General features: G+C 39.3%; 1 protein-coding gene across 2 annotated transcripts; it reads left to right on the forward strand.

Annotated features, from left to right (window-relative positions):
* The first annotated feature begins 1,168 nt into the window (after nt 1-1,168).
* On the forward strand, nt 1,169-27,732 carry NOL11 (nucleolar protein 11). Of its 2 annotated transcripts, XM_072781099.1 has the most exons (18): nt 1,169-1,433; nt 3,902-4,015; nt 4,131-4,187; nt 7,111-7,259; nt 8,610-8,667; nt 8,969-9,113; nt 12,354-12,542; nt 14,430-14,506; nt 16,490-16,613; nt 17,755-17,843; nt 18,728-18,796; nt 19,263-19,447; nt 19,623-19,748; nt 19,899-20,129; nt 20,558-20,636; nt 22,208-22,300; nt 27,058-27,165; nt 27,328-27,732. In XM_072781099.1, exons 1-18 carry the CDS (start codon nt 1,293-1,295, stop codon nt 27,442-27,444), a joined length of 2,151 nt encoding a protein of 716 aa, XP_072637200.1. In that variant the 5' UTR covers nt 1,169-1,292; the 3' UTR covers nt 27,445-27,732. The 2 variants fall into 2 exon arrangements, with proteins under 2 accessions (XP_072637200.1, XP_072637201.1); XM_072781100.1 differs by lacking the exons at nt 16,490-16,613; nt 17,755-17,843.

Raw genomic sequence — 27,732 nt, forward strand, 5'->3', positions numbered from 1 at the left:
GGTGGCTTAGTTGGTTTAAGCGTCTCACTCTTGGGCAGCCCTGGTGGCACAGCGGTTTAGCGCTGCCTGCAGCCTGGGGTGTGATCCTGGAGACCCGGGATCGAGTCCCACATCGGGCTTCCAGCATGGGGCCTGCTTCTCCCTCGGCCTCTCTCTCACTCTCTCTGAATGAATAAATCAATAAATAAATCTTAAAAAAAAAAAAAAAGTGTCTCACTCTCCAACCCAGATCTCAAGGTCATGAGGTCAAGCCCTGCACTGGGCTCCATGCTGGGCATAGAGTCTCCTTAAAAGGAGAAAAAAAAAAAAAAGAATTTATAGTATTTCATTTCTTCTCATAGCGAAATATTCTTTTTTCCCAGAGTTACCATGGTGTCGCCATGGGGAATCTCCAAACACAAGACGATCCGACTTGTTGTGGATGCTTACTTTAAATTTTGATGATGTAGCACACGGGACAGGTTTAGCAATTTTGCCAGTTTAAAACGGTTTCTCCTGAAGACCATGAACCTTTTTTAGCTTTTACGTTACTAGTCAAATCAGAAATCTCTCCCAGAAATGATGTCTTGCTAAAAGCTGCGGGAGGGGACCCCTGGCTTCACCTTCCTGTACGGGACCCGCTCCCATTAGCTGCAGAGCCTCGCCTGCAGCCTCGGAGAACAAAGGGAGACGGACAAGCTGGGAGACGCGAAGGGCCGCGGATACTAGACGTTGTGCAAGGTTCTGAGCAGCAGGGCGATGAGGCATTCGGAACAGCGCTTTATCCAGAGTTTATCTAAAAAAAAAAAAAAAAAAAAAAAAGAGTTTATCTATAGCGGTACATTTCTTTCGCCCACTGTTTCTCGAGGCCGTGGTAAGAATTCCCAGAGAGTCCAGTTAGAGTAACAAAACAGAATAAAACAACACAAAAACAAGCGTATTTATGTTTGGCGACTTGCCCCGCCCACCCTTCAGTCTCGCCAATCCTTGGCTGAAGAAAGCGCGGAAGCTGTAGCATCTGTACCTTGACAGGTGAGCAAGCTACCCCAGCCCCGCCCATCCTTCCTCGGGAGGAGTACATCCGGGACTCCGAGGGGGCGTGGCCGGGAGGCGGGGTCTAGAAGCCAAGTCCCGGCTCCGCCCACCCGGTGGCGCCCACAGCCCTGCGCTCCACCGCGCCCGCCAGAGGTCGCCGGCTCAGCAAACAGGTTTCTTATTTGGCCAGCGTCCGTCCGGTCGGGCTCCTAGTTCTCGCGAGAGAAAGCGCAAAGCCTGCCGGGAGGGATGCGCGGCAGTCCGCAGGTTTGCCCAAAATGGCAGCCTTGGAGGAGGGTTTCACGTTGTCCGCGGTACCGTTGGGTGCCGGGCCTCACGGACTCCTAGGCGTGGAGCAGAGCGACAGACCTGACCAGTTTCTAGTGACGGACGGCGGCAGGACCGTCATCCTCTATAAGGTGAGGGCGATATGATCGGAGAGCCCGCGCTGAGGTCTCTCCCGGTTCCGAGCACTGAGCCAGAGCCGCAGGTTTCTCACGGCTTCAGGAAAGAGGTCATCGAGCGGCTTATTGGGGAGCAGACTCGGCCTCTCCAGAAGCTAAATGAGGTCTAGAATAGGACTTGGTGGTTTTCCTGGAGGGAGAGGCATAGACCCGACTTGCAGGCGGCGGAGCGTCTCAGTGCACGTGGGCTAGCCTCAGAGAGGAAAGCTGTGCTTTCGCTGCGCATCTCCGCATCTCCGGGTGATGGCCTTCAGGTCCCCTCCCGGGCTGCCTCGTTACTCTGGCTGCCCGCGGGGGCGTTCAACGGAGATTGCGCGGGGGAGAGTGACTGGCAGCGTGGGAAGAGTGGTTTAGCTTTGTGTCCATCCCGTATAATTCTTCCCTCTCCTTGGGGCAAAAAAAAAAAAGTTTTGCGAGTTGTTTTGCTTGATTTGATGGCTTGATTGGAATCTTGATTCCGATTGAGCTATTGCCAACCACAGGCGGTAGATCCTTGGGATGAGTCCTGGGCAGGCTCTGTACGTGTCCCGCCCACTTTTTATCCGAAATCTTTTTCTCAAAGCTCCTTTTAAACAGTTTTGCTTTCACTGGTCTCCTAGAAAGTAATTATTTTTTATCTGAACTGCTGAACATAGTTTCCTGTGTCTTTAAGAAGCTAGCTAGCTACTTGGAAGTTTTGGGAACGGGTTGCCAGCATTCCTTATAGTGTCTGCTGGTCTTGACTCTTCTGATGACGCTGTTGGTTTGTACCTCGACTGTCAAGTGGAATTGAAATTTTGCAATTCCGGAGCATCTAGGTGGCTCAGTCAGTTGGGCGTCTGCCTTCGGCTCAGGTCATGATGCCAGGGTCCTGGGATTGAGTCCTACATGGGACTCCCTGATGACCAGGGACCCTGCTTCTCTTTCTGCCTGTGGCTCCTTCTGCATGTGCTTGTTCTTTGTGTCAAATGAATAGATAAAAAATCTTTTTAAAAAGTTTGCGATTCTTGCATAACAGTACAGTGGCTGATTGGAATTGGCATGATCAAAGGCATAGCGGAATCCCATTTTTTAACTGTACTATTTACTTAAAAAGTATTTACCTTTTTTCTTTTAGTAACTTATATTTTCATTTTACTTTTTAAAAGTTTTTATTATTTATTTATCTATTTATTTATTTATTTATTAAAAGATTTTATTTATTTATTCATGAGAGACACAGAGACAGAGAGAGAGGCAGAGACACAGGCAGAGGGAGAAGCAGGCTCCATGCAGGGAGCCCGACATGGGACTTGATCCCAGGTCTCCAGTATCACGCCTGGGCTGAAGACAGTGCTAAACCGCTGAGCCACCCGGGCTGCCCACTTTTTAAAAGTTTTTAATGTGTACTTACTTTTAATTGTTTTTTTTTGTTTTAAGATTATTTATTTGACAGAGCAAGAGAGCGCAAGCGGGGGGAGCAGCAGAGGGAGAGGGAGAAGCAGGCTAACCGCTGAGCAGAGAACTGGAGGCAGGCTCCATCCCAGGACTGCAGGATCAGTACCTGAGCCAAAGGCAGACACTTAACCGACTGAACCACCCAGGCATCCCTACATTTTTTATATCTTTAAGTATTTATTTATTAGAGAGAGTGAGAGTACATGATCAGAGAGGAGGGACAAAGGAAGAAGGACAAGCAGACTCCCCCCTGAGCAGGGAGCCAGCTAGGAGCCTCACAGGACCCCGAGATCGTGACCCCAGCCCAAGGCAGCTGCTTAACTGATCGAGCCACCCAGGAGCCCCCCGTTTTTTATATTTTTAATTGTAGTAAGATACAACATAAAACTACTATGTTAACCATTTTTTTGAGTGTACCATATAGGGTATTAAGTATGTTTATGTTGTGCAGCCATTACCACCCTCCATCTCCCAAACTACTTTCATCTTGGAAAACTGAAATCCTATACCATTAAACAATAATTCCCTATTCCCCAAGTCCCTGACAACCACCATTCTATTCTTCTTTCTTTCTTTCTTTCTTTCTTTCTTTCTTTCTTTCTTTCTTTCTTTCTTTCTTTTTTAAATATGCTTGGAGAATATTTTCTTTCTTAAGTGGAATCATACAGTGTTTGTCTTTTAGTGACTACTTTTTTTTTTTTTTTTTAAGATTTTACTTATTTATTCCTGAGAGACACAGAGAGAAGCAGAGACATAGACAGGGAGAAGCAGGTTCCTCACAGGGAGCCCGATGTGGGACTCAGTCTCCAGACGGGGATCACACCCTGAGCCGAAGGCAGACATTCAACCACTGAGCCACCCAGGCAACCCATACTTACTTTTGTAGTTGAGGAAACTTATTAAATGTTATTATTTAAATGATTTCTTTTGTCTTGATTGTAAATTTAATTGCTTGTGATGTCTGAAATTGAATTTTCAAATGTTGTATGTTATTTTGATTTCACTAGGTTTCTGATCAGAAACCCTTGGGAAGCTGGTCAGTGAAACAAGGTCAAGTTATAACATGTCCAGCTGTGTGCAACTTTCAAACCGGAGAGTATATTGTTGTACATGATAATAAGGTGAGTTTTAAAACTTTTTATATAATAATATACACAACAAATCAAATGTTGATTAACTATTTTAGGTATAAGTGGAAGGTGGAATGCTTTTTTAACTTCTGTGTTTTCATTTAAGGTTTTGAGAATATGGAGTAATGAAGATGTAAACCTGGATAAAGTATTTAAAGCTACAGTAAGTCTTTGGATTTTCTAATGTATTTATTAGCTTATTGGTGAGATAGAATAGTTTATAATGTAGTATTTCATTTATCTTAATACATCTGTGAAAGTAAGCATAAAAGTTATATCAGCTTTTCATTGTAGTTTTCTTATAGTGTGTCTTGGAACACATCTTAGTTCATGAGTTAATATGTTAGCAAATAAAAACTTTAATTACCTGAGATTAAGGATTTTTTTTTTAAGATTTATTTATTTATTTATTTATTCATGTTAGACACACACAGAGAGAGAGAGAGAGAGAGGCAGAGACACAGGCAGAGGGAGAAGCATGCTCCATGCTCGGAGCCCGATGCGGGACTTAGTCCCAGGACTCCAGGATTGTGCCCTGGGCCAAAGGCAGGCGCCAAACCACTGATCCACCCAGGGATCCTCGAGATTAAGGATTTAAATAATTCGGGATGCCTGGGTGGTTCAGCCATTGGGCACCTGCCTTCGGCCCAGGGCATGATCCTGGAGACCTGGGATCGAGTCCTGCTTCGGGCTCCTTGTATGGAGCCTGCTTCTCCCTCTGCTTATGTCTCTGCCTCTCTCTCTCTGTGTCTCTCATGAATAAATAAAATCTTTTTTAAAAAGGAAAAGGATTGGGCAGCCCGGGTGGCTCAGTGGTTTAGCGCCGTCTTCAGCCCAGGGCGTGATCCTGGAGACCTGGGATCGAGTCCCATGTTGGGCTCCCTGCATGGAGCCTACTTCTCCCTCTGCCTGTGTCTCTGCCTCTCTCTCTCTCTGTGTCTCTCATGAATGAATAAATAAAATCTTAAAAAAAAAAAAAGGAAAAGGATTTAAATAATTCCTGAATGATAAATTTGCAGTGATTTCCATGAGCTTAGATGTTTATGGTGTGTCCTTTGTGAGAACTTCACTGTGCCCTTTCTTAAAATAGGTGGACCAGAACCTGCTAATTTTATGCATTATGTGGGTTTTTTTTTTTTTTTTTTAAGATTTTATTTATTTAAGACAGAGCAGGTGAGCACAAGCACGAAGGAGGATCAGATGGAGAGGGAGAAACAGACTGCCCACTGAGCAGGGAACCTGATGTGGTTCTCAGTCCCAGGTTCTGATGCCTCATGACCTGAGCCGAAGGCAGATGCTTAACCAACTGAGCCACCCAGGCGCCCCTGCATTATGTCTTTTAGGAGTGCACAGAATACAGTAAAAAAGAAGTTAGAGTAACTGTGCCTTTTCTTCTAGTGACCTAAAGTGTGTGTGGGTTTTTTCTTTTAAGATTTTATTTATTTATTTCATGAAAGACACAGAGGCAGAGCCATAGACAGAGGGAGAAGGGGAGAAGCAGGCTCCCTGCAGGAGCCCGATGTGGGACCTGATCCTGGGATGGGATCACTCCCTGAGCCAAAGACAGATGCTCAACCACTGAGCCACCAAGGTGTCCCTGTGTGTGTTTTTTAAAGATTTATTTATTTATTTGAGAGAGTGTGCTTGTGAGTGGCGAAGTGGGGTGGTGTGAAGGAGAAGGTGAGAGAGAATCTCAAGCAGATTCCCCTGTGAGCCAGGAGTCAGATGCAGGGTTTGTTCTTACAACCTTGAGATCGTGACATAAGCCCAAATCAAGGTCTTCAGCCACCCAGGTCCCCCTGACCTAAAGTTTGTTAATTAACTTTTTTTAACTTATAAATTGAGGGTCTCAAACTAGGATAACCTTGAAAGTTGCTTCCAGTTCTAAATGTCTAACTCTAAGTATAATTGGCAAACTTTAGAACTGATTGAGATATAATGGCAGTTATGACTTGGACTCTTGAAACTTCTAGCTAGCTAACTGTACTGTCACCTGACCCCAATCTTTTCTTCTTCTTCTTTTTTAAAAAGATTTTATTTATTTACTCACAAGAGATGCAGAGAGAGAGAGGCAGAGACACAGGCAGAGGGCGAAGCAGACTCCATGCAGGAAGCCTGATGTGGGACTCGATCCCAGGACTCCAGGATCACGCCCTGGGCCAAAGGCAGGCGCTAAACTGCTGAGCCACCCAGGCTGCCCTTCTTTTTTTTGTTTTTAAAGGTTTTATTTATTTATTCATGAGAGACACACAGAGAGAGGCAGGACATAGGCAGAGGGAGAAGCAGGCTCCCTATGGGAAGCCAGTTGTGGGACTCCATCCCAGGACCTCAGGATCACGCCCTGAGCCAAAGGCAGACGGTCAACTGCTGAGCCACCCAGGTGTTCCTTCCAGTCTCTTCATTTACCTTGCAATAATGCAATAATGTGATCCTTTATTTTACAGTGGGGTTAACTTCTTTTCTTAGAGTCACTGGCTGTAGTTGTGATTATGGCATCAGTCTAAGCACTGAACTGCTTAAAACTACATTGGTGTCTTCATTTATATCTTTCCCTACCTTCCGATTTTGGAGAGCCAGATTGTACGTAACCTTCAGTACACAAAATGGAAGGATAAACCAAAAATTCATAAAAATCATGACTTAAGGGGGGCACCTGGATGGCTCAGTTGGTTAATCGTCTGACTCTTGATTTTGGCTCAGGTCATGAACTCGTTGTGGGATCAAGTCCTACATTGGGCTCTCCACTCAACACAGAGCCTGCTTGAGACTCTCTCTCTCTCTATCTCCCTCTTCCCCTTCCCTTATTTTCCCATTCTGTCTCTCTAAATAAATAAAATCTTCTAAAAAAATAAATAAAATCTTTAAAAAATGATAACTTAAGAGGAGAGCAAGGAATAGGATAGACAGAAAAGGAGCAAAAGGCTTCTGTATGTATTTTATGTTGTGTATTTGACTTTGGAACATATAAAGCAGAATGAAAACAAAAACAAATCAGTTCTTAAAAATAAGCTTTCTATAAATGTTCTTATTCTCTTAGATATGAATTATTTTAGAATAAAAACTAATGCATTCTTATGTTCTTCTAGTTGTCAGCTGAGGTATATAGGATACATTCAATACAAGGGACAGAACCCTTAGTGCTATTTAAGGAAGGTGCTGTTCGAGGTTTAGAGGCCTTGCTTGCAGAGCCCCAGCAGAAAATTGAAACTGTTATCTCTGATGAAGAAGTGATAAAGTAAGTTCCAATACTTGTGAGTGAATTTTTTCCATAATACAAATGTACTGTGCATGTTTTTTAGGACATTCTTTGCCTTGTTCAAAAGTATTTTGGCTATAAATATAATAAAGCCTTAATTAAAAGCCATTTATATGCCATTGGCCAAATTAACATCCTCCAAAAGCCTCTTAGTGATCAGTGATTGGGAAAACTGTAGGGTCATGTGAGTCCTGTTTTAATGACAGAAAACTGGATAATCAGCTATTTGAAGATAAAGTGGGTAATGCCATGAGACCAAAATCTCTGTTTCTGTTATATTGCCCTGACTGCCAAGATCAGAACGCTTACTCCTGAGAAGTAGAGTTTGTTGTTAGTGAAATCATGATAGTGCTTTGAGCTCCCTGCTTTCCCAGATTCTGGAATAAAACTGGGGAAATGACTCACTCAAATGATAGAAGGAAATTTCATGATCTCACACTTCTCCGGTCCTCATTATTTTGTCACATGTCCTGTTGAGTTAACTTGCTGCCCCTCCTGGCCACTCGATGCAAACTAAATTTCTAAAAGTCAAAGGGAAGGCTTGTACTTAATGAACAATGTGGACAATGACCAGGTGTTCCTTAGCCCTGTAGAATGTCTCTAATGTGTGAGCAACTGTTTGGAGTAAATATTTAGGAAAGGTGGATATAGGTAGAGGATCTGAGTTTTATTTTTTATTTTTTTAAAGATTTATTTAATTTATTTATTTATGATAGTCACACACACAGAGAGAGAGAGAGAGAGGCAGAGACATATGCAGAGGGAGAAGCAGGCCCCATGCACCAGGAGCCTGACGTGGGATTCGATCCCGGGTCTCCAGGATCGCGCCCTGGGCCAAAGGCAGGCGCTAAACCGCTGCGCCACCCAGGGATCCCAGGATCTGAGTTTTAATGGCCACTTTGCCAGAATCTGACTATATAGCCTTGGTTACAAGCCCTTTACCTTCTTCTGCCTCATATCCCTCTGTCACTTAAAGAAGGCAGGTGAGATTGTAATGTTTTCTTTAGAGCACTAGTTTCAAAAGTGACTTAAAGAGGAGGGGGAAGTCATTGCATACTGAGACATGCCCACCCTTTTGGAACTTTACAATTCACATTGTCTTTAAACCTCTGGGAAGTTAAGCAATTTGTGTTTAATCCAGAAATGCTTTTGACAAAGAAATGCCTCCTAATTCTCTGTGATGTATATTTTAAAACACTGAATTAAGTTCTCTGATGGCTCTTTGACTCTAAAAATTATTTAATAAAAGACACTCTCTTAGATTAAGATTGATAGGTTTCTCTCAGCCAGTGATTTGGCATTTTATAATTTTTCTTTCTATTTTTTTAGGTGGACAAAATTTTTCATGGTATTTAGGCATCCTGTTTTAATCTTTATTACAGAAAAAGTAAGTGGTATCTTTAATTCCTGGCCTATTTTGTGACATTTCAAATTCACATACATTACTGTTTAAACTAAATTGGGATTTAGTATTTCTCTCAGAAGATTTTATTTTATTGTGTATTTTTTTAAGTACTAAAAAACCTGCTAGTTACAAAGATATATTGTTTAGAACATTTTTACTTTAATTGGATAAGAGATATTTTTAAAGCACCCGTTGAAACAATTAGAAGAGAGCAACAACTGGCTTTAAATATAGTTGCTTGAAATGGCAATATTTTTAAATAAAATAACCTTTTTTTGTACAGCACAGGAATTACTTTGCTTATGTACAAATGTTTAACTCATGTACCTTAAGCAAATACACACTCTTACTTGGGCATGAAGAAAAATCTGTCATACAGAGGTTCACTGCATCTGTGGATCGGAAAGTCATCTCTTTGATGTCGTTAAGTAAGTGTTTTTATGTAACGTTTTTGAGATTGTAGTAAAAGGGTTATCACAGGATAGTGGGTTTTCTGAGTTAGAATCTTAGATTTAAAAAAAAAAATCTTAGTTTTTTGCAGTTTTCTATTATAGCACTTCCCTTCACATGCTTCCATAAAAGCATGTCTGCCTTTACTTTATGCAGTTTGCCCTATCTGGTCATGCATTAAGTCACTGGTTCTCTGCAGGTAACTTTTTTTATGTCTTAAGGTTTATCATAGGCAATAAATAATAATATAATACCAATAAAAAGGGGGAAATTATCTTTTATTTTTATTATCATAAGTCCAGGCTCTTAGATATTGCAATTAGTATAAAATACCTAAGGTTGGTATTGAGTGGCCCCTTTAGTCCTCTTTTCTAGCCTTAAGCTTTAGGGTACCCTCTTTGAACATTGTTGGAGGCAAGTGGGCTAAAGGAAACTAACAAGGCATTCATGGCCTATGCCAACCAGCATTTTATAGATTTGTTGATGCCTTGGAGTTTATCTAATGGTCTAAAGTAAAACCCTAATCTTACAATGTTATCTAACTAGGATAAAGAAAGCCGTTGTGGATACCTTCTTCCTCCTATCTTTTATGGCTCTTCTTAAAGTTGTTTTGAGAGAATTAAGGAAAAAGCAAGAACATTATTTTCATATTATCACAATTAAAAAGTCTTTTTTTTTTAATTTTTTTTAATTTTTATTTATTTATGATAGAGAGAGAGAGGCAGAGACACAGGCAGAGGGAGAAGCAGGCTCCGTGCACCAGGAGCCCGATGTGGGATTCGATCCCGGGTCTCCAGGATCGCGCCCCGGGCCAAAGGCAGGCGCCAAACCGCTGCGCCACCCAGGGATCCCAATTAAAAAGTCTTTTTGGGAATTCCTAGGTGGCTCAGTGGTTTGGCGCCTGCCTTCGGCCCAGGGCGTGATCCTGGAATCCTGGGATCAAGTCCTACGTCAGGCTCCCTATGTGGAGCCTGCCTCTCTCTCTGTGTGTCTCTCATGAATAAATAAATAAAATCTTTCAAAAAAAAAAAAAAGTTTCAGAGGTAGAATTTAGTGGTTCATCAGTTGCATATAACACCCAATGTTATTACATCAGGTGGCCTCCTTAATGCCTATCACTGAATTATCCCCTCCACCCAAATTAAAAAAATCTTCTGTGGGGGGTATCTGGGTGGCTCAGTTGGTTAAGTGTCTGTCTGCCTTTGGCTCAGATCATTGAGCCCCACATTGGGCTCCCTCTCCCTCTGTTCACACTCGTGTTCTCTCTCTCAAATAAATAAAATCTTTTTTTTTTTTTTTTGTAAGATTTTATTTATTCATGAGAGGCACAGAGAGGGGGGGCAGAGACAGGCAGAGAGAGAAACAGGCTCCATACAGGGAGCCCGATATGGGACTTGATCCCAGGACTCCAGGATTACACCCCGGGCCAAAGGCAGATGCTCAACCGCTGAGCCACCCAGATAACCCTCAAATAAATAAAATCTTTTTTTTTTTTTATAAATAAAATCTTTAAAAAGTTTTTGTGATGATTTTTACAAATGTTTACAATGGTTATTGAAAAGTTCCCATCATTTATCATATTAAAGTTTTTTCTTCTTTTTTTTTTTTTAATTTTTTTATTTATTTATGATAGTTACAGAGAGAGAGAGAGAGAGGCAGAGATACAGGCAGAGGGAGAAGCAGGCTCCATGCACCGGGAGCCCGATGTGGGATTCGATCCCGGGTCTCCAGGATCATGCCCTGGGCCAAAGGCAGGCGCCAAACCAAACTGGTTTGGTTTGGTTTGGTTTGGTTTGGTTTGGTTTGGTTTAAGTAGCCTTCATGCCCAACATGGGGATTGAACTCATGACCCTGAGATTAAGAGTTGTATGCTCTACCAACTGTGCCAACCAGATGCCCCAGATATACTTATTGTTAGATGAAAGTTTATGAGTTATGTTTTAGCTTATTGAATGAATATTGAAATAAGGAAGCCTGAACCAAAAGATCATAGAATCTTCATGATGTATCTAAAACCACAATAAGGGCAGCCCTGGTGGCGCAGCGGTTTGGCGCCGCCTGCAGCCTTGGGTGTGATCCTGGAGACTCGGGATTGAGTCCCACATCAGGCTCCCTGCATGGAGTCTGCTTCCCCCTCTCCCTGTGTCTCTGCCTCTCTCTCTCTCTCTGTGTCTATGAATAAATAAATAAAATCTTTAAAAAAATAAAATAAAATAAAACCACAATAAAATTGCCAATATTCCATTGAGGTACCAAAAGAGAGCAATTTCATATGGTTTTCCGGATGATGGAGTCAAGAGAAATGTCATATATAGGCCAGAATGCTGATTAATTTTGAATGTGAGATATATCCTTTTAGTGACTATAGATTGCATTCCTGAATTTACTCTCATATTTTAGGTTATTACAAGTATTTAGCTATTGTGACATTTCTTATGAGAGGTTTGGTTTTTTTTATGACTATTAGCAGGAGCAGAGGGAGAGGGAGAAGCAGACTCCCCACCAAGCAGGGAGCCCGAAGTGGGGCTTCATTCCAGGACCCCACGATCATGACCTGAGCTGAAGCAGATGTTTAGCCAATTGAGCCACTCAAGCGCCTCAGAGAGGGTTTTTTTTTGTTTTTGTTTTTGTTTTTTTAGATTTTATTTATTCATGAGAGACATAGAAGCAGAAACACAGGCAGAGGGGGAAGCAGGCTCCATGCTGGGAGCCTGACATGGGACTTGATCCGGGGTCTCCAGGATCAGACCCTGAGCCGAAGGCAGCGCTAAACCGCTGAGCCACCTGGGCTGCCTGCCTCAGAGAGTTTTATTAATAATATTTATCCCTCAGTTTTAGGTTTGTGGTACAGTTTTTTTTTTTTTTTTTTAAGATTTATTTATTTATTTATTCATGATAGACAGAGAGAGAGAGGCAGAGAAGCAGGCTCCATGAAGCAGGCTCCATGCTGGGAGCCCAACGTGGGACTTGATCCCAGGACTCCAGGATCACGCCCTGGGCCAAAGGCAGGCGCTAAACCGCTGAGCCACCCAGGGATCCCCTGTGGTACAGTTTAAGGGAAAGCATAGAGTGATATGATTATTAAATTTGTTTATTTTTCTGATTGTATCCTGTATCATATTGGTAAAACTTATAAACAGCCTCTAGTATCTTTAATTTTAACAGATATAGAACTGTCTTTTAACTGATAATGAAGAAGAAATACTTGTTTCCAACAGGCTCTGATGGGTGTATATATAAAAGCTTGATACCAATACATCCGAATGACCCAGAAAAAAATCAGAGAGTGGTTAGATCACTGTTGCTGAAGACTGTGGTGTCTGGTAATGTTCGAAATGGTGTTGCACTCACTGTCCTGGATCAAGATCATATAGCAGTCCTTGGACCACCACTGCCAGCTTCCAAGGGTGACTTGAAATCTGATCAATTTTTTTTTTCAATTAAGATGTTCTATGGATTTTCCCTTCAAAGTGTACCTTTTAGTCTTCATTTTCTTTTTTATTATCACCCATTCATTTTCTTTAGCATTATACTGAAATTGTTTTTATAGCTTCCTAACTCTTCTTGAATAGGTCTTTGATTTCATCTTACATTAGTTAATCTTTTTTAACTTTATTAACTTTAGTTTCTCTGTACTGAACACTCAAACACACAGTCTCGAGATCAAGAGTCACATGTCGTACGGACTGAGCCAGCCAGGTGCCCCATCTTTTTGAGACATTTCCTTGTATCACTACCTTATTCATGACTAATGTCTTAAAGGAATAAAAACTGCAAGTATCTGTGTCAACTATAGACATTTGATCATTGGTAAGCCTAGCAGTAGAGAATTGAATTCATAGCCTGATGACTAGACTATAAGAAATGGAAATCGCTTAGTGACTAGATTACAAGAATGGAAATCCACTAGACTTGGACAGCTTAAACTTCAGGGACCAGTAGTATGCTTTTTCATCTCTGATTTCAGAGCATAATTCTCATTTTCATCTCACCTCACCCCCAAATACCCCTCCACACACACAGACTTGTCTGTCATGAAGAATACATTTGTTGCTAGCCAGTACAAGATTGGGATCTTCAGGCCATGCTACAGAACTAAGAAATCTGCCTAGTGTTCAGGTCTCTCTGTGGCCTAGACTCCATCCACCATCTCCAATCTCTAATTTCGGAGCAAGAATCCTTTAATTTATTCCGTCCAGGCTCCCTACTGACTATACACTTAATTTACCCATCCTTATTTGTGTACTTTTTTCCTGTGTTTCTCCCCTCTTATTAAGATAGGAGCTACTAGTTAAAGCATAGCTATCCTGTGCCAGGCATTTTATGTATATTATTAGCTTATTGTTTGTATCAATCTTCCAACACCACCACTAGGGGGAGAAAGTAATTATCACTTTAATACTCTCTTTAATAACTTTAATAGTTATATTTTACAAATCAGATAACTAAACTAAATAGAATGATTCTTTTTCTTAGGCCACATACCTTACTGTTCTTAAGTCCTGGCACTTTTTACTATGCTGTGCTGCCCCTCTGTCCCCCCACCATCATCCCTGTTTCTGCTTCCTACTCTAACCCCCAAAACCCAGTAAGTACTGTTAGAGCTTTCAGTGTCTCTTTATAGAGTGTTTTCACATGTATACAAACAAGTATTACTACTTATTTTTCTTTCCTTTTTTTATGTGAATGGTAGTATACCATTCATACTGTTGTGCACCTTATTTGTTCACTTACCTGAGAGATCATAGAGCCCTCTCCATATCAACATTTATTACTAATTTATTATTATTACTATTATTAACACTTTATTCTTTTAGAGCAGTTTAAGGTTCACAACAAAATTGAGGGGAAAGTATATAAGATATCCTGTATGCCCCTATTCCCACACATACCCATTTCTTGTTATAAGATCTCATTTCCTTGAGGTTCTGTGGCAATCACAGTCTTTTTTTTTTTTTTAAGATTATTTATTTATTTGAGACAGAGAACATGAGTGAGGGGATAGGGGCAGAGGGAGAGGAAGAGGGAGAAGCAGACTCTTCAGTGAACAGGGAACCTGACGTGGGACTTGAACCTAGGAGCTGGGATCATGACCTGAGCCAAAGGCAGATGCTTAACTGACTGAGCCACCCAGGCACCCAATCACTGTCTTCATTACTCAGTTTTATACTAATAAAGCAAGACTTAAGTATGTACTTAGGACTCTTCCTAATCTCCCCATTTCCTTCACCACCACAGTCAGCCTCATGTTTATATGTGGCATGACATCTGAATTTGCATGTCTTATTTTACAGAATGCGTCTCCATATGGAACACAAAATTTCAAACACTACAGACTTCCAAAGAGCTACCACAGGGGACCAGTGGTCAAGTAAGTTTCTGTCTTTGGAGATTTTCAAATTTAGATAATCTTATGCATGATAAATGTAGTATAAGGGGAGAGACTCCAGATTTCAATGATTTGGCAGTTTTTGATTAAAAAAATTGAAAAATATTCTTTACCTATGAGATATTTAATTTGGTATTTCAATTTTTATTAAGTTTGTCACCTTGAAAACACTATAGGTAATTTTAGATCAAGGAAGAATAATAAATAAAACATAGCTACTCCTTGGTTTGATGTTTTTACTTTTGTATTTCTTTTTAAATATCTTTATTTTTTATTATTTTTTTTAAACTATTCTCTACATCCAATGTGGGGCTTGAATTCAAGACTAAGAGTCATATGCTCTACGAAGCCTGCCAGGAGCCTCTATCTTTGTATTTTGTTTGTGTGTTTTAAAGATTTTATTTATTTATTCATGAGAGACACAGAGAGAGAGAGGCAGAGACACAGGCAGAGGGAGGAGAAGCAGGCTCCATGCAAGGAGTCCGATGCGGGACTCGATCCTGGTACCACACGATCACACCCTGAGCCGAAGGCAGGTGTCTTCTCTACTTCTGTATTTTGAACCATAAGCCAGGGCTATTACTTTTCCTAATAAATTAATCTTTTAGATTATATGGTAAACATAATGGAGTTACATAAGAATAATTTTTAAGATTTGTTTGAGAGAGCTAAAAAAGAGGGAGGGCTGGCATGAGTAGGAGGAGAGGGACAGAGGGAGAGGAGAAAGAGAAAAGGGCTCAATCTCACCACCCTTAGATCATGATCTGAGCTGAAATTGGGTCAGATGTTTAACTGAGCCCCCTAGTGCCCCTTGCATAAGAATTATTGAAGAGTTAAAATTTAAGACTAAACTTCTTGAGGCAGGAGTCCTTGTCTATTTTGTTATACATTTTATCTTCAGTGTCTGTCAAAGGTGCTCAGTAAGGATTGGTTCTTTAGTGAATGCATATTTGTATACAAATAAAATGTAGTCAAGATAATACAGTGTTATAGATCATTGGGATTAAAGAAGGAGACTAGATTCCACAGCATAGAATATTCTTACTTGTATTTAAACAAATAATAACAAAATTAACCACTCACAGTTCTACCACTCTAACAAACTTGTTTGATTTCCATGTTCTTTAAAGCTTTTTGTTCATATATCCATCTTATATTTTATTATTTTTTAAATTTGAATGATAAGATAGAATGTTAAATTCTGCTTTTTTCATCTACCACATTTTTAACAGAGCGCCCTGTTACAGTAGCCTTGGTAATTATTACGTTAATAGATGTGTGACAGTGGCAATATTAATTTTAAATAATGAAATGCCATATATTGGTCAGATTTTTAGAAGTAAAGAGTATTCTTTAAATTATGCTTCAGGGATCCCTGGGTGGCGCAGCGGTTTGGCTCCTGCCTTTGGCCCAGGGCGCGATCCTCGAGACCCGGGATCAAATCCCACATCGGGCTCCTGGTGCATGGAGCCTGCTTCTCCCTCTGCCTATGTCTCTGCCTCTCTCTATATATATGACTATCATAAGTAAATAAAATTTAAAAAAATAATTATGCTTCATTCCTGGGATGCCTGGGTGGCTCAGCAGTTAAGCGTCTGCCTTTGGCTCAGGATGTGATCCCAGGATCCGGGATTGAGTCCCACATCACACTCCCTGCATGGAGCCTGCTTTTCTCTCTCTCTCTTTCTCTGTCTCTCATGAATAAATAAATTGTGTTGTTTTTTTTTTTAATTATGCTTCATTTAGATGTGAGCAAAAATAAGAGTTTTGTAAACCTACTCACTTAATAAGCTGTACATGTAAGATTATTCTGGAAACTTAACTTTGTCTTGTTTTTTGTTATATTAAGATTGCTCATACTACAAGTTATTTATTTTTTGGAGGGGGTTACAAGTTATTTTTATAAATGAAACTCAGATCTTAGAAGAGAAAAAAACTGCTTATTTTTTATAACATTTTTTATAGCTCTGGTATTATGGGGAAAATTTATTTATGCTACATGGAAAATTTCTTACTGTGATTCCATACAAGTGTGAAGTATCTTCATTAGCAGGTGCTCTTGGAAAACTCAAGCATAGTCAAGATCCAGGTAGGAACTTTGTTTGTTTGTTAAGATTTTATTTATTACAGTGAAAGAGTGTGAGTGGGAGGTGGTAAATGAAGAAGGAGAGACAGGTTCTTTGCTGAGCAGGGAACCCTGGGATTGTGACTTGAGCTGAAGGCAGATGCTCAACTGACTGAGCCACCTAGGCACCCCTGTTTGTTTTTTTCAAGTAACTTCTGTGTCCATTGTAGAGTTTGAACTCATGACCCTGAGATCAAGAGTCACAAGCTCTACCTACTGAGACAGCCATGTGCCCCAGAACCTTCTGATTTTTTATTAATATAAACCATTTTATTAAGTTCCAGTTTGACATAGATTTCTACAACCATCAGTTTACAGAGCTTAATTTTGATGTTGAAATTTGCTGCTGTTCTTTGATGTTTCCTTGACCCAGGTATCTACCTTGGGAACAGTTACATTGTAGGTATTGCTGCAGGCTGAAGAGCTACACTGTTTTGAACATCAGGGTTCTGACTTCAGGGGCAATGGGAGAGTCCCCCAGACAAACTCATTAATACTTTTACCCTCCTGGGTTTACTAGTGGTCTCAGATGTTGGCTTAGCATTGCTGGTCACAGCCATACACTGTATTGGTTGTGGTTTGTTTTTGTTTTAAGATTTTATTTATTAGAAAGTGAGCACGAGAAGGGGGGAGGCGGAGGGAGAAAGAAAGGAAAAACCAGATTTTCCACTGAGCAGGGAGCCTGATATAGGGCTGGATTCCAGGTCCCTGGGATCTTGACCTGAGCCAAAGGATGATGCTTAAGCAAATAAGACCTCAAAGTGTCCTCTTTTTTTTTTTTTTTTTGAGACTTATTTATTTATGAGAGACACAGAGAGAGAGAGGCAGGCTCCATACAGGGAGCCCGATGTGGGACTCGATCCCAGAACTCCAGGATCACGCCCTGGGCCAAAGGCAGGCACTTAACTGCTGAGCCACCCAGGCGTCCCTCAGAGTGCCCTCTTATACTGTATTGTGACATATTGATCTGGGTTTATCAGGAGAATTCTGTGGTCTTGAAAGCTTCTCTTGAATTATGCACAAATGGTTGTTTTTGTTGTTCTTTGGTTGGCTAAATACAGTAGGTCAAAAAATTCAAGAAATTGTATACTTTGTGTTTTCTTAGGCACTCAGACTGTGCCTCATTTTGTAAACTGGGAAACATCTCGGGGGTATGGATTTGGATCCCAGAACTCAGAGCAGTCGAAGAGAATTGTAAGTTTGGTGGTTGAGATAGAAATGTTAATGCAGATATCAAAAAAAAAAAAAAAGGAAAGGAAAAGGTATCTTAATGATTCATATCTGTACAACTCTTATAGCTTTGATTATATTTTAGATTTTATTTATTTGAGAGAGCGTGTGTACATGTGACTGGTGGGAGGGGTAGAGGGAGAGGGGCGGGGAGCCTGACATGAGCTTCATCCCAGGATCCCAAGATCATGGCTTGAGTTTAAGGCAGGCACTCAATGGACTGAGCCACTCAGGCATCCCTGTAGCTTTGATCCTTCTTTCTTTTTTTTTTTTTAATTTTATTTATTTATTCATGAGAGACATGGGTGGGGGGGGGGGCAGAAACATAGGCAGAGGGAGACGCGGGCTCCATGCAGGGAGCCCGATATGGGACTTGATCCCAGGACTCCAGGATCATGCCCTGGGCCAAAGGCAGGCACCAAACTGCTGAGCCACCCAGGGAGCCCTGTAGCTTTGATCTTAATGACAGGGCAACTTGAATCTTGAACCCAGTAACCTGACATCTTTTATCAGGTTACTGACACCTGGACTACACAGGTAGTCCAGTTTTTATAGGTGTGTGTAAGACACAGGTGTGAAAATGGACAGTTCACAATTAGTAATAATACCTTCCTGAACATAGAGATTTTGTTTTGTGTTTAAAAAAACAAAAACCTTAGAAGTCTTAAAGGTATTTAAGTTAGTTGAAATAAACCCACTTTTCATTGTAACAAACTTAAATGTTTTTAAAAGTGTTTGATTAGAGCATGTGTACTATTCTAGTCTGTTTAGGACATTTTGTATTCTTCTAAGTGTATTTTGGATCTTTTGCATTGTTTTAAGATCTTAATCAATTTATTTAATTGCAGTTAAGGAGAAGAAAAATTGAAGTGAGTGTACAGCCTCCACCATCCAAACAACTTTTGTCAACTATAAAGGTAAATACAATACTAGAAATAAGAAAAATCAACTCAAGTGGTTGAAAGAAATCTCATCTAGTTTTCATTCTAATTATGATGAACTACCTTTATATCTCTAGCTAACATTTGTTTAGTGTGTTAAGGTTGTCAGAGACATCCAGTACTTTGGCTCGTTGTCTCTTACTAAGCATTTTGGGAGGTTACTGTAATGATGGTGGCCTCATCACTATCTCTTTCACCTTTGCATTGAATATATTTGTAACTTACCCTCTTAATTTGATTTCTAAACCTTGGCCTTGTTTTTTGTTGTGTTTTATGTTTTGTAGTTTATCTTTGTGCAGCAAATTGTAGTATCAACTCTAGTTTCATAGGAATGCATAAATACTGTTGACAATTGAAGAAAATGTTGAGCAAGGAACTGCTAAGTTCAGAGTGACATTTATTATTGTACCAAACTGAACTCTTGTTATTTCTGCCCTTTCAGAAAGATTCAGAAAAACGCATTGTAGAAGAACTATGTAAATTTTTGGCTAGTAAGCAGACCCCTGATTTTCATACTATTATTGGGGACATAGTATTAGAACTTCTGGGAAGACATAAAGTAGAACCATCATTTTATCCCCGGAACGCTCTGATGCAGCTTATCCGAACACATGTGCTTTCTTACAGGTAAATGTTTTTGTATACCAAACTCTCTATGCATAACTCTTTTGACTTTTTTACAATTCTAATATTCATATTCTGTAAAAGCTTATACATTATTTGCAGTTGAGATTTTTCTTTTTTTTTTTTTTTTTGAGATTTTTCTTAATATACAAAAATGATTCATGGTTGTTTCTCTTAGCTTGTGCCCTGGCTTAATGGAAGTTGCCTTAGAAAAGACAGATGTACAGATGTTACAGCTCTGTCTACAACAGTTCCCTGACATTCCTGAATCAGTCACCTGTGCTTGCTTAAAAATTTTCTTAAGGTAAGTTAGAAGCTGATGGTCCTTTTTCTGCATTTTTAATATTTTACATTACTCAATTTCTGAAACTTTGATGCTTATAAAATGAACATTTTTCCAGTGAGTTCATGCAGTGATAAGAATTCATTTCTCTTCCAATTAACGTGATGATAGCATTAGTGATGACAGTCTTCAAGAAGCAGAAATCAATATGGAATCAGTTTCTGACTATATTGATTCTGTGCAAGAGGAGAAAATGGAAGAGCAAACGGAAATTCTTCACAATGGCTTCAATCCTGAAGAAGAAAACTGTGATAACTGTGATCGGGAGTTAAACAAAAAGCCTCAGGACACAGCAGAAGAGACCACTTCGTGCCCTGTGATACCAAAGAGAGCAGCTCTGCTGTATCCTTTGAAACAGTTTCCCCTACATTGTCTCTTTCCATACAGTCAAGTGCTGAGCAGTAACTAAGGCATAATTGGATCATCTCAGAAGCTTTCTTTTCTATTTTCCAGTTTTCTTTTCAGTTTCTGCTAGAAAATGGAGTACAGTCAATTCTATATGCAAACAACTTAATGACACCTGATTTAAGAAGCTTTGTGAAGGCAGAAGCTCTCTCAATTCTAAAAAATAGTATTCTTGATAAATACCACTTATAAGAGTGAAGTTTTCAGGTGACCTCTAGTGATTATGAGGAAGTTCAGTGATAGAGTTCTTTGAGAAAAGTATAACTTTCTATAAATTTAGAAAATATATCATTGGGGAAGGGAGTTACTCATAATTTCAGTAGAAAAGACTTTATTGAAACAAGTTTTCCTTTAGTCATAAGTAGAAATGCAATTCTTCATTCAGCTTACAGTGAAATGTTTCTTCTGCCTCACTTGAAAGACATCCCAGCACAACATGTCACTGTAAGTATTCTTAGACATCCTATAGAATTTTATTTCTGGTTTATTTCTTAAGATTTTATTTAGTTATTAGAGAGAAAGCACAAGATAGGGAAGGTCAGAGGAAGAAGCAGACCCCCAGCTGAGCAGGAACCTGAGTGGGGCTTGATCCTAGGATTCCAGGATCATGACCTGAGCTGAAGGCAGACACTTGACTGAACCACCCAGGTGTCCCCTATTTCTAGTTCAAATTTTACTGCTTAACCCTAACCAGCTTTAGGGCATTTGAAAGGTTATCAGGTTCTTTCAGGTCGGTAAGAGGGACTGTTTCCCAGTCCCTATGCTGAAAAATTGTGCCTAGGATTCAAGTGACTTCTGTTTGGCAGATCTTAGCATGTTCCTGATGCCAAGTCTGAAAGCCAGGTTAATCTAAGTTAAAAAACAAATGCCTGGCTCAGTTGGTTAAGTGTCTGCCTTCGGCTCAGGTCATGATCTCAGGGTCCTGGGATCGAGCCCTGCATTGGGCTCCCTGCTCAGCAGGGAATCTGCTTCTCCCTCTCAGTGTACATGCTTTCTCTCAAATAAATAAATAAAATCTTTAAAAAAAAAAAAATGCCTGGGGCACCTGGGTGGCCCAGTCAGTTGGGCATCTGCCTTTGGCTCAGGTCTTAGTCCCCAATTTCAGGGATCAAGTCCCTCATCAGGACCCTGCTCTTTGGGGAGCCTGCTTCTCCTTCTGCGTCTCTCATGAATAAATGAATAAAATCTTAAAAAAAAAAAAAAAAGTGCCTGGCTGGCTCAGTTGGTAGAGCATGTGACATTTGATCTCAGGCTTGTGAGTTCCAGTCCCATGTTGGGTGTAGAGATTTTTTTTTTAGTAAATAAGTGAATTAATGTATATATGTATGTATGTTTTTGGTGTGTGTTTTTGTTTTTATTATTTTTTAAAGATTTATTTATTTATTTATTTATTTATTTATTTATTTATTTATTTATGATAGAGAGAGAGGCAGGCTCCATGCAGGGAGCCCGACGTGGGACTCGATCCTGGGTCTCCAGGATCACACCCCAGGCTGAAGGCTGTGCTAAACCGCTGAGCCACCCATGCTGCCCGTGCTTTTGTTTTTAAAATAGAAATTAAAAATAGCTGTGAGATGGATTTTCTCTCTTCTACTTATTATTTGCAAACAGATTAAGCTCCCCAGCCACCCCTCCCAAACCAAATGAACTCTTCATTGATGGCAAAGACTGCGTTTTACTCATTTTTTGTGTCCCCAGATTCTAGTATATTTGCCTGATGTATAATTAAATTTGGTAGCTTCGGATCCCTGGGTGGCTCAGTGGTTTAGCACGCCTGCCTTTGGCCCAGGGCACGATCCCGGAATCTCGGGATCGAGTCCCGTGTCGGGCTCCCGACATGGAGCCTGCTTCTCCCTCTGCCTGTGTCTCTGCCTCTCTCTCCTCTCTCTATGACTATCATGAATTTAAAAAAAAAATCGGTAGCTTCTTAAAATTCTTTAGTCTCTTTGTTAGCTTTATACAGAGAGAACATTTTTCTATCAAGGTGATAAATTGTCCTTTTTCTTCCTACCCAGCTATTTCTCCAGTATTTGTATTTCCTTTATCTGAAGTGTAGTGAAAATGCTACCATGACTCTTCCTGGGCTACACCCTCCAACCCTGAACCAGGTAAGCTAGTTTTTTTTCTAATTTAATTTTTTACTTTTTATTTTGATTCGAGTATAGCTAATATACAGTATTATAGTAGTTTCAGGTGTACAGTATTGTGATTCAAACACTTCCATACATCACCCAGGGTTCATCATGATTAATGAACTCTTAATCCTCTTCACTTATTTACCCTATCCTTCCATCCACCTGCTCTCTGGAAATCAACAGTTTTGTTTTCTCTAGTTAAGAGGTTTTTGGTTTTTTTTTTGGTTTGTCTCTTTTTTCTTTGTTCATTTGTTTTATAAATTACACATATGAGTGAAATCATGGTATTTCTCTTTCTCTGACTTAATTTGCTTAACATAATATCCTCTAGATGCAACCGTGTTACTGCAAATAGCAAGATTTCATTCTTTTTGATGGCTGAGTAGTCTTCTACTGTATATTATGTACAGCCTCTATTCCTTTCTCTGTCGATGGACACTTCGAGTGATTTTATAATTTGGCTATTGTGAATAATGCTGCAATAAACAAAGGGGTGAGATAATCCTTAATTGAATTTGGTACTGGGAAAAATCTGTAAAAAAAAATAATAATAAGGTTATATATAATGTCAGAACTTGAATTCAGTGACTGATTTCTCTTTGTCTTCTAGTTCATAGGAACCTCCTCCCTCACTGGAGTAAGATAGATTTAGAGCCATAATTCTGTACTTAGAGAACTTAAATACATCTTAAACTCCTGATTCTTTGGGCCTCCTGGGTGGCTCAATTGGTTAAGCATCCAACTTTTGATTTCTGTCTGAGTCATGATCTCAGGGTTGTGAGACCCCCATGGGGCTTTATGCTGATTATGGGGTCAGCTTGAGATTCTCTCTCCCTCTTCCTCCGCTGATGCACGCATATGTGCACGTTCTATAAATAAATGAATAAATAAATAAAATCTTTTTAAAAATTATTGATTCTTTACTGTGACCCTTTTCAAGGATTTTCTTAGCCTCTTTGGGAGAAGGTGATAATAAGTGTCCTAATCTTAAAAGAAGATTAACGAAAAAAATGTTTTCAGAGAAATTCCTGATATTCTTTAAATAATATTTATTTGAGAACCAGTTTAGAACATTAAAAAGTTTATTGTGTTTAGAATCACCTGGCTGCTTGGCTCAGTCAGGAGAACATGTGACTCTTGATCTTGGGGTTGTGAGTTAGAGCCCCACATTGGGTGTACAGATTACTTAAATTTTTTTAAAGAATTCATTGTGTTCTAAGAATGTTATTCTAATTAAGTGCTTGAAGCACTTAGTTTGACTACTTAAAATTTTGTTAAGTAGTTAATTTTTGTACTAAAATATTCCAATAATACTAAAGGTTGCATCTCCACTCCCATAGTCCCTCTAAGGGATAACCAGTGTTAAGAGTTTCTTTTGGGACTCATGTATGGCTCATTCTGTAGAGCATGCAACTCTCAGATCTTGGAGTTATGAGTTCAAGCCCCACCTTAGGTATAGAGATTCCTTAAAAATAAAACCTTTATTTTATTTTACTTTTTAAATAAAACCTTTAAAAGAAAAAGTTTTTTTTTTTTTTTTTTTTTTTTTTGGTCTGGAAATTTTCTTTCTTTACCCTAACATATCTTCCTCTTGTCTTTCTAACACAAATTAGATCATAGTATGCATGCCATTTGCAGTTTGCTTTTCTCATTCTGTATTGTGTTTTGGAACATCTTCTGAAGGAATTAACATATATCTGCCTCAGTCCTTTTTTTTAATTTAATTTTTTTAAGTAGTCTTTTTTTATTTTTTTAAGATTTTATTTATTTATTCATGAGAGACACAGAGAGAAAGGCAGAGACACAGGCAGAGGGAGAGGGAGAAGCAGGCTCCATGCAGGGAGCCTGATTCAGGACTCGATTCCAGGTCTCCAGGATCACACCCTGGACTGAAGGTGGCGCTAAACCGCTGAGCCACCTGGGCTGCCCTTAAGTAGTCTTTACACCCAACATTAGGCTCCAACTCAAAACTCTGAGATCAAGAGTTAACAGTCTCTTCCTTCTCAGCCAGCCAGGTACCCCCCTACCTAATTACTTTTAACCATGAATGCTATTCATTTTATGGAGAGTTATAATTTATCAGTCCCATTTGGCATTTAAGTTGTTCACAGTGTTTTTACTATTATAAGCAAACCTTCAGTGATCATCTTTATATAGATACTTTTGTGAAATTATGAGAAAACACCTGTGGGGTAAATTCCCACAAGTGAAATTACTGGATAAAGGGTACATACATTTTTTAGTTTAAAAATTTTTTTTAAAAATAATCACCCACACACACTTTTTCCTTCTTATTAAGTATTTTCTACACCCAGCGTGGGGCTTGAACACACAACCCAGAGATCAAGAGTCCTGTGCTTTTCTGACTGAGCCACCCAGGTGCACTCTACATTTTTAGTTTTAAAAATTCCAGTACCTTTCTGAAGGATTGAAAGCATCTTTTCTTGCCTATTTATATTCCCTTTTGTAAACTGCCATGTTAAGTTCTTTGTTCATTTTTCGATTACATTTTCTTTTTCATTTTGGCTTATGAGAATTGTGTTTTAGGAAATTAGCCTTTTTTTTTTTTTGTGGAGTATACTGTAAGTACTTCTTTCCTATCACCTTCTACTTTTTTCAGTGTTATCTTTGCCATAGATAAGGTTTTTAATTTTTAATTTTATTTAAATTTTTTAATTCTTAAAATTATTAAGCTTTTTCTGTTTTGCTTCTTTATGGTTATGTCATGATTAAGGCCATTCCCACTCTGAGAATATGAAAATAACCACCCTTTCTTTCCCTGCTATGTTCATGGTTTCTTTTTCCATCTTTAATTTCTTGATACATAGAAAATTTATTTTGCTGTAAGGAGTTTGATAGAAATCAGCCTTCCCCTCTCCACCTAGATGGATAACTAGTTTCTTTAATGCTTTTTTATAACTGATACTTGCATGTTAACTGCATCATCTGAAGATGTAGAATTGTGTAGATTACTTTAATAAATGTAGAGTATTAAAGTGTATTTTAGTTCATGGTAGTTCATCTTTAATACACACACCCTGGGGCACCTGGGTGGCTCAGTTGGTTGGGCATCTATCTTCGGCTCAGAGGTCAGAATGTGGGGTCCTGACATCAAGCACCACGTCAGGCTCCCTTCTCAACAGGAAGTTAGCTTTTTCCTCTCCCTGCTACTCTCCCTTGCTTATGTGTGCTCTCTTTTTTAAATGGATACATAAAATCTTAAAAAATATATATATACACAACACCCTATTCTTGGGGCATAGTGCTGTTTCAGAGTAGGAGATGAGTGGGTTGCTTTTTCTGTAACTGCCAATGATTTTTTTTTAAGATTTTATTTTTATTTTTATTTTTTTTAAAGATTTTATTTATTTATTCATCAGAGAGAGAGAGGCAGGGACACAAGCAGAGGGAGAAACAGGCTCCATGCAGGGAGCCCAATGTGGGACTCGATCCCAGGTCTCCAGGATCACACCCTGGGCTGAAGGCGGCACTAAACCGCTGAGCCACCCGAGCTGCCCAAGATTTATTTTATTTTATTTTATTTTATTTTATTTTATTTTATTTTATTTATTTTATTTTATTTTATTTTATTTATTTTATTTTATTTTATTTTATTTTTTATTTACTTTTACTTTATTTTTTATTTTATTTTAATTTTATTTTGTTATTTTATTTTATTTATTTTATTTTTCATTTTATTTATTTATTTAATTTTTATTTTTTATTTTTTCCAAGATTTTATTTTTAAGGGCAGACCGGGTGGCTCAGCGGTTTAGCACCGCTTTCAGCCCAGGACCTGATCCTGAAGACTTGGGATCAAGTCCCATGTTGGACTCCATGCAGGGAGCCTGCTTCTCCCTCTGCCTGTGTCTCCGCCTCTCTCTCTCTCTCTCTGTCTTTCATGGATAAATAAGTAAAATCTTTAAAAAAAAATTTATTTTTTAAGTAATCTCTACACCCAACATGGGGCTCTAACCCACAACCCCAAGATCAAGAGGCCCATGATTCACCAACTGAACGAACCAGGTGCCGCAATTTAAAAAACTTTTAAAAGAAGAGACCAGTACTCACTCTTCTTTGTAATAAATATCACTCTGGCTTTCTTTTTACTTGTTAATGCTATGAAAAAAATTCAGTTATGCTTGTAGAATAACAAGTATAAATCAAAGAGTATTTGGGTTTTTTTTTTTTTAAGATTATATTTATTTATTCATGAGAGACACACAGAGAGAGGCAGAGACATAGGCATAGGGAGAAGCAGGCTCCTTGCAAGGAACCTGATGTGGGACTCGATCCCAGGACCCCGAGATCACGACCTGAGCCAAAGGCAGATACTCAACCACTGAGCCACCCAGGTACCCAAGAAGAGTTTTGTTTTGTTTTTTTTAAGATTTTATTTATTCATTCATGAGAGACACAGAGAGAGGCAGAGACACAGGCAGAGGGAGAAGCAGGCATCATACAGAGAGCCTGACGTGGGACTCGATCCAGGGTCCCCAGGATCACGCCCTGGGCTGCAGGCGGCGCCAAACCGCTGCACCACTGGGGCTGCCCAAGAAGAGTATTTTTATATTGATTAGAAATTACTCCATTTCTAAACTTAAATGTTTAGATTTTTATAAAGGTGACTAATTTCTCTTATAGCTGTTTGATATAATTGTGGACTTTGTAAAATGAATTAACCCAAAATTAAATCTAAAATCTTAACTCCTTTTCCTGTTTCTCTTCAGATTATGGATTGGATATGTCTACTTCTGGATGCTAATTTTACTGTTGTGGTAATGATACCAGAAGCAAAAAGGCTACTATTAAGTCTTTACAAATTTGTGAAATCCCAGGTGTGTGATTATTTGATATATACGAGTCTCTTTTGTACCCAAGTATCACTTAAATTATAATTAAGCCTTAAAATTTTTATCTTGGAATAACTATAAGTAATCATGAAAGATTTGTTCTTATAGGAGTCACGGTAAAAGTCACTCTGAAACTTTTTCCTTTAGATATGCATTTGTTCCGAGCTCAACAAGATTGAAGTAAGTTTTCGTGAACTGCAGAAACTAAATCAAGAAAAGAATAATAGAGAATTATATTCGATTGAAGTGCTGGAACTCTTCTGATGTCACCAGTTGTCCTTCATCGATATTTTATGAAGCTCTTTTATGTGAATCCTTCCTACTCATGCAGGCAAGAGATGTGTTTTGTTTGTGAGTGTCTCTCAGTGACAAGAGAAGTGTGTCAGCTAGAACCCGGACCATCACCTAGAGATGCTCCTAGGTTGGACTGTAGGTTGCACATGAACCTATTTTAGTTTATGGGAGTTGGGGGGGAGAGGTTCTGAAACTTTTTTTAAATATGTAACTGAGCTGATTTTAAGTAAACTTTTTTGTGTATTGATAAAAATCTAA

Source organism: Canis lupus, chromosome 16 (genome assembly GCF_048164855.1).
Source record: "Canis lupus baileyi chromosome 16, mCanLup2.hap1, whole genome shotgun sequence".
NCBI classification, from domain to species: Eukaryota; Metazoa; Chordata; class Mammalia; order Carnivora; family Canidae; genus Canis; species Canis lupus.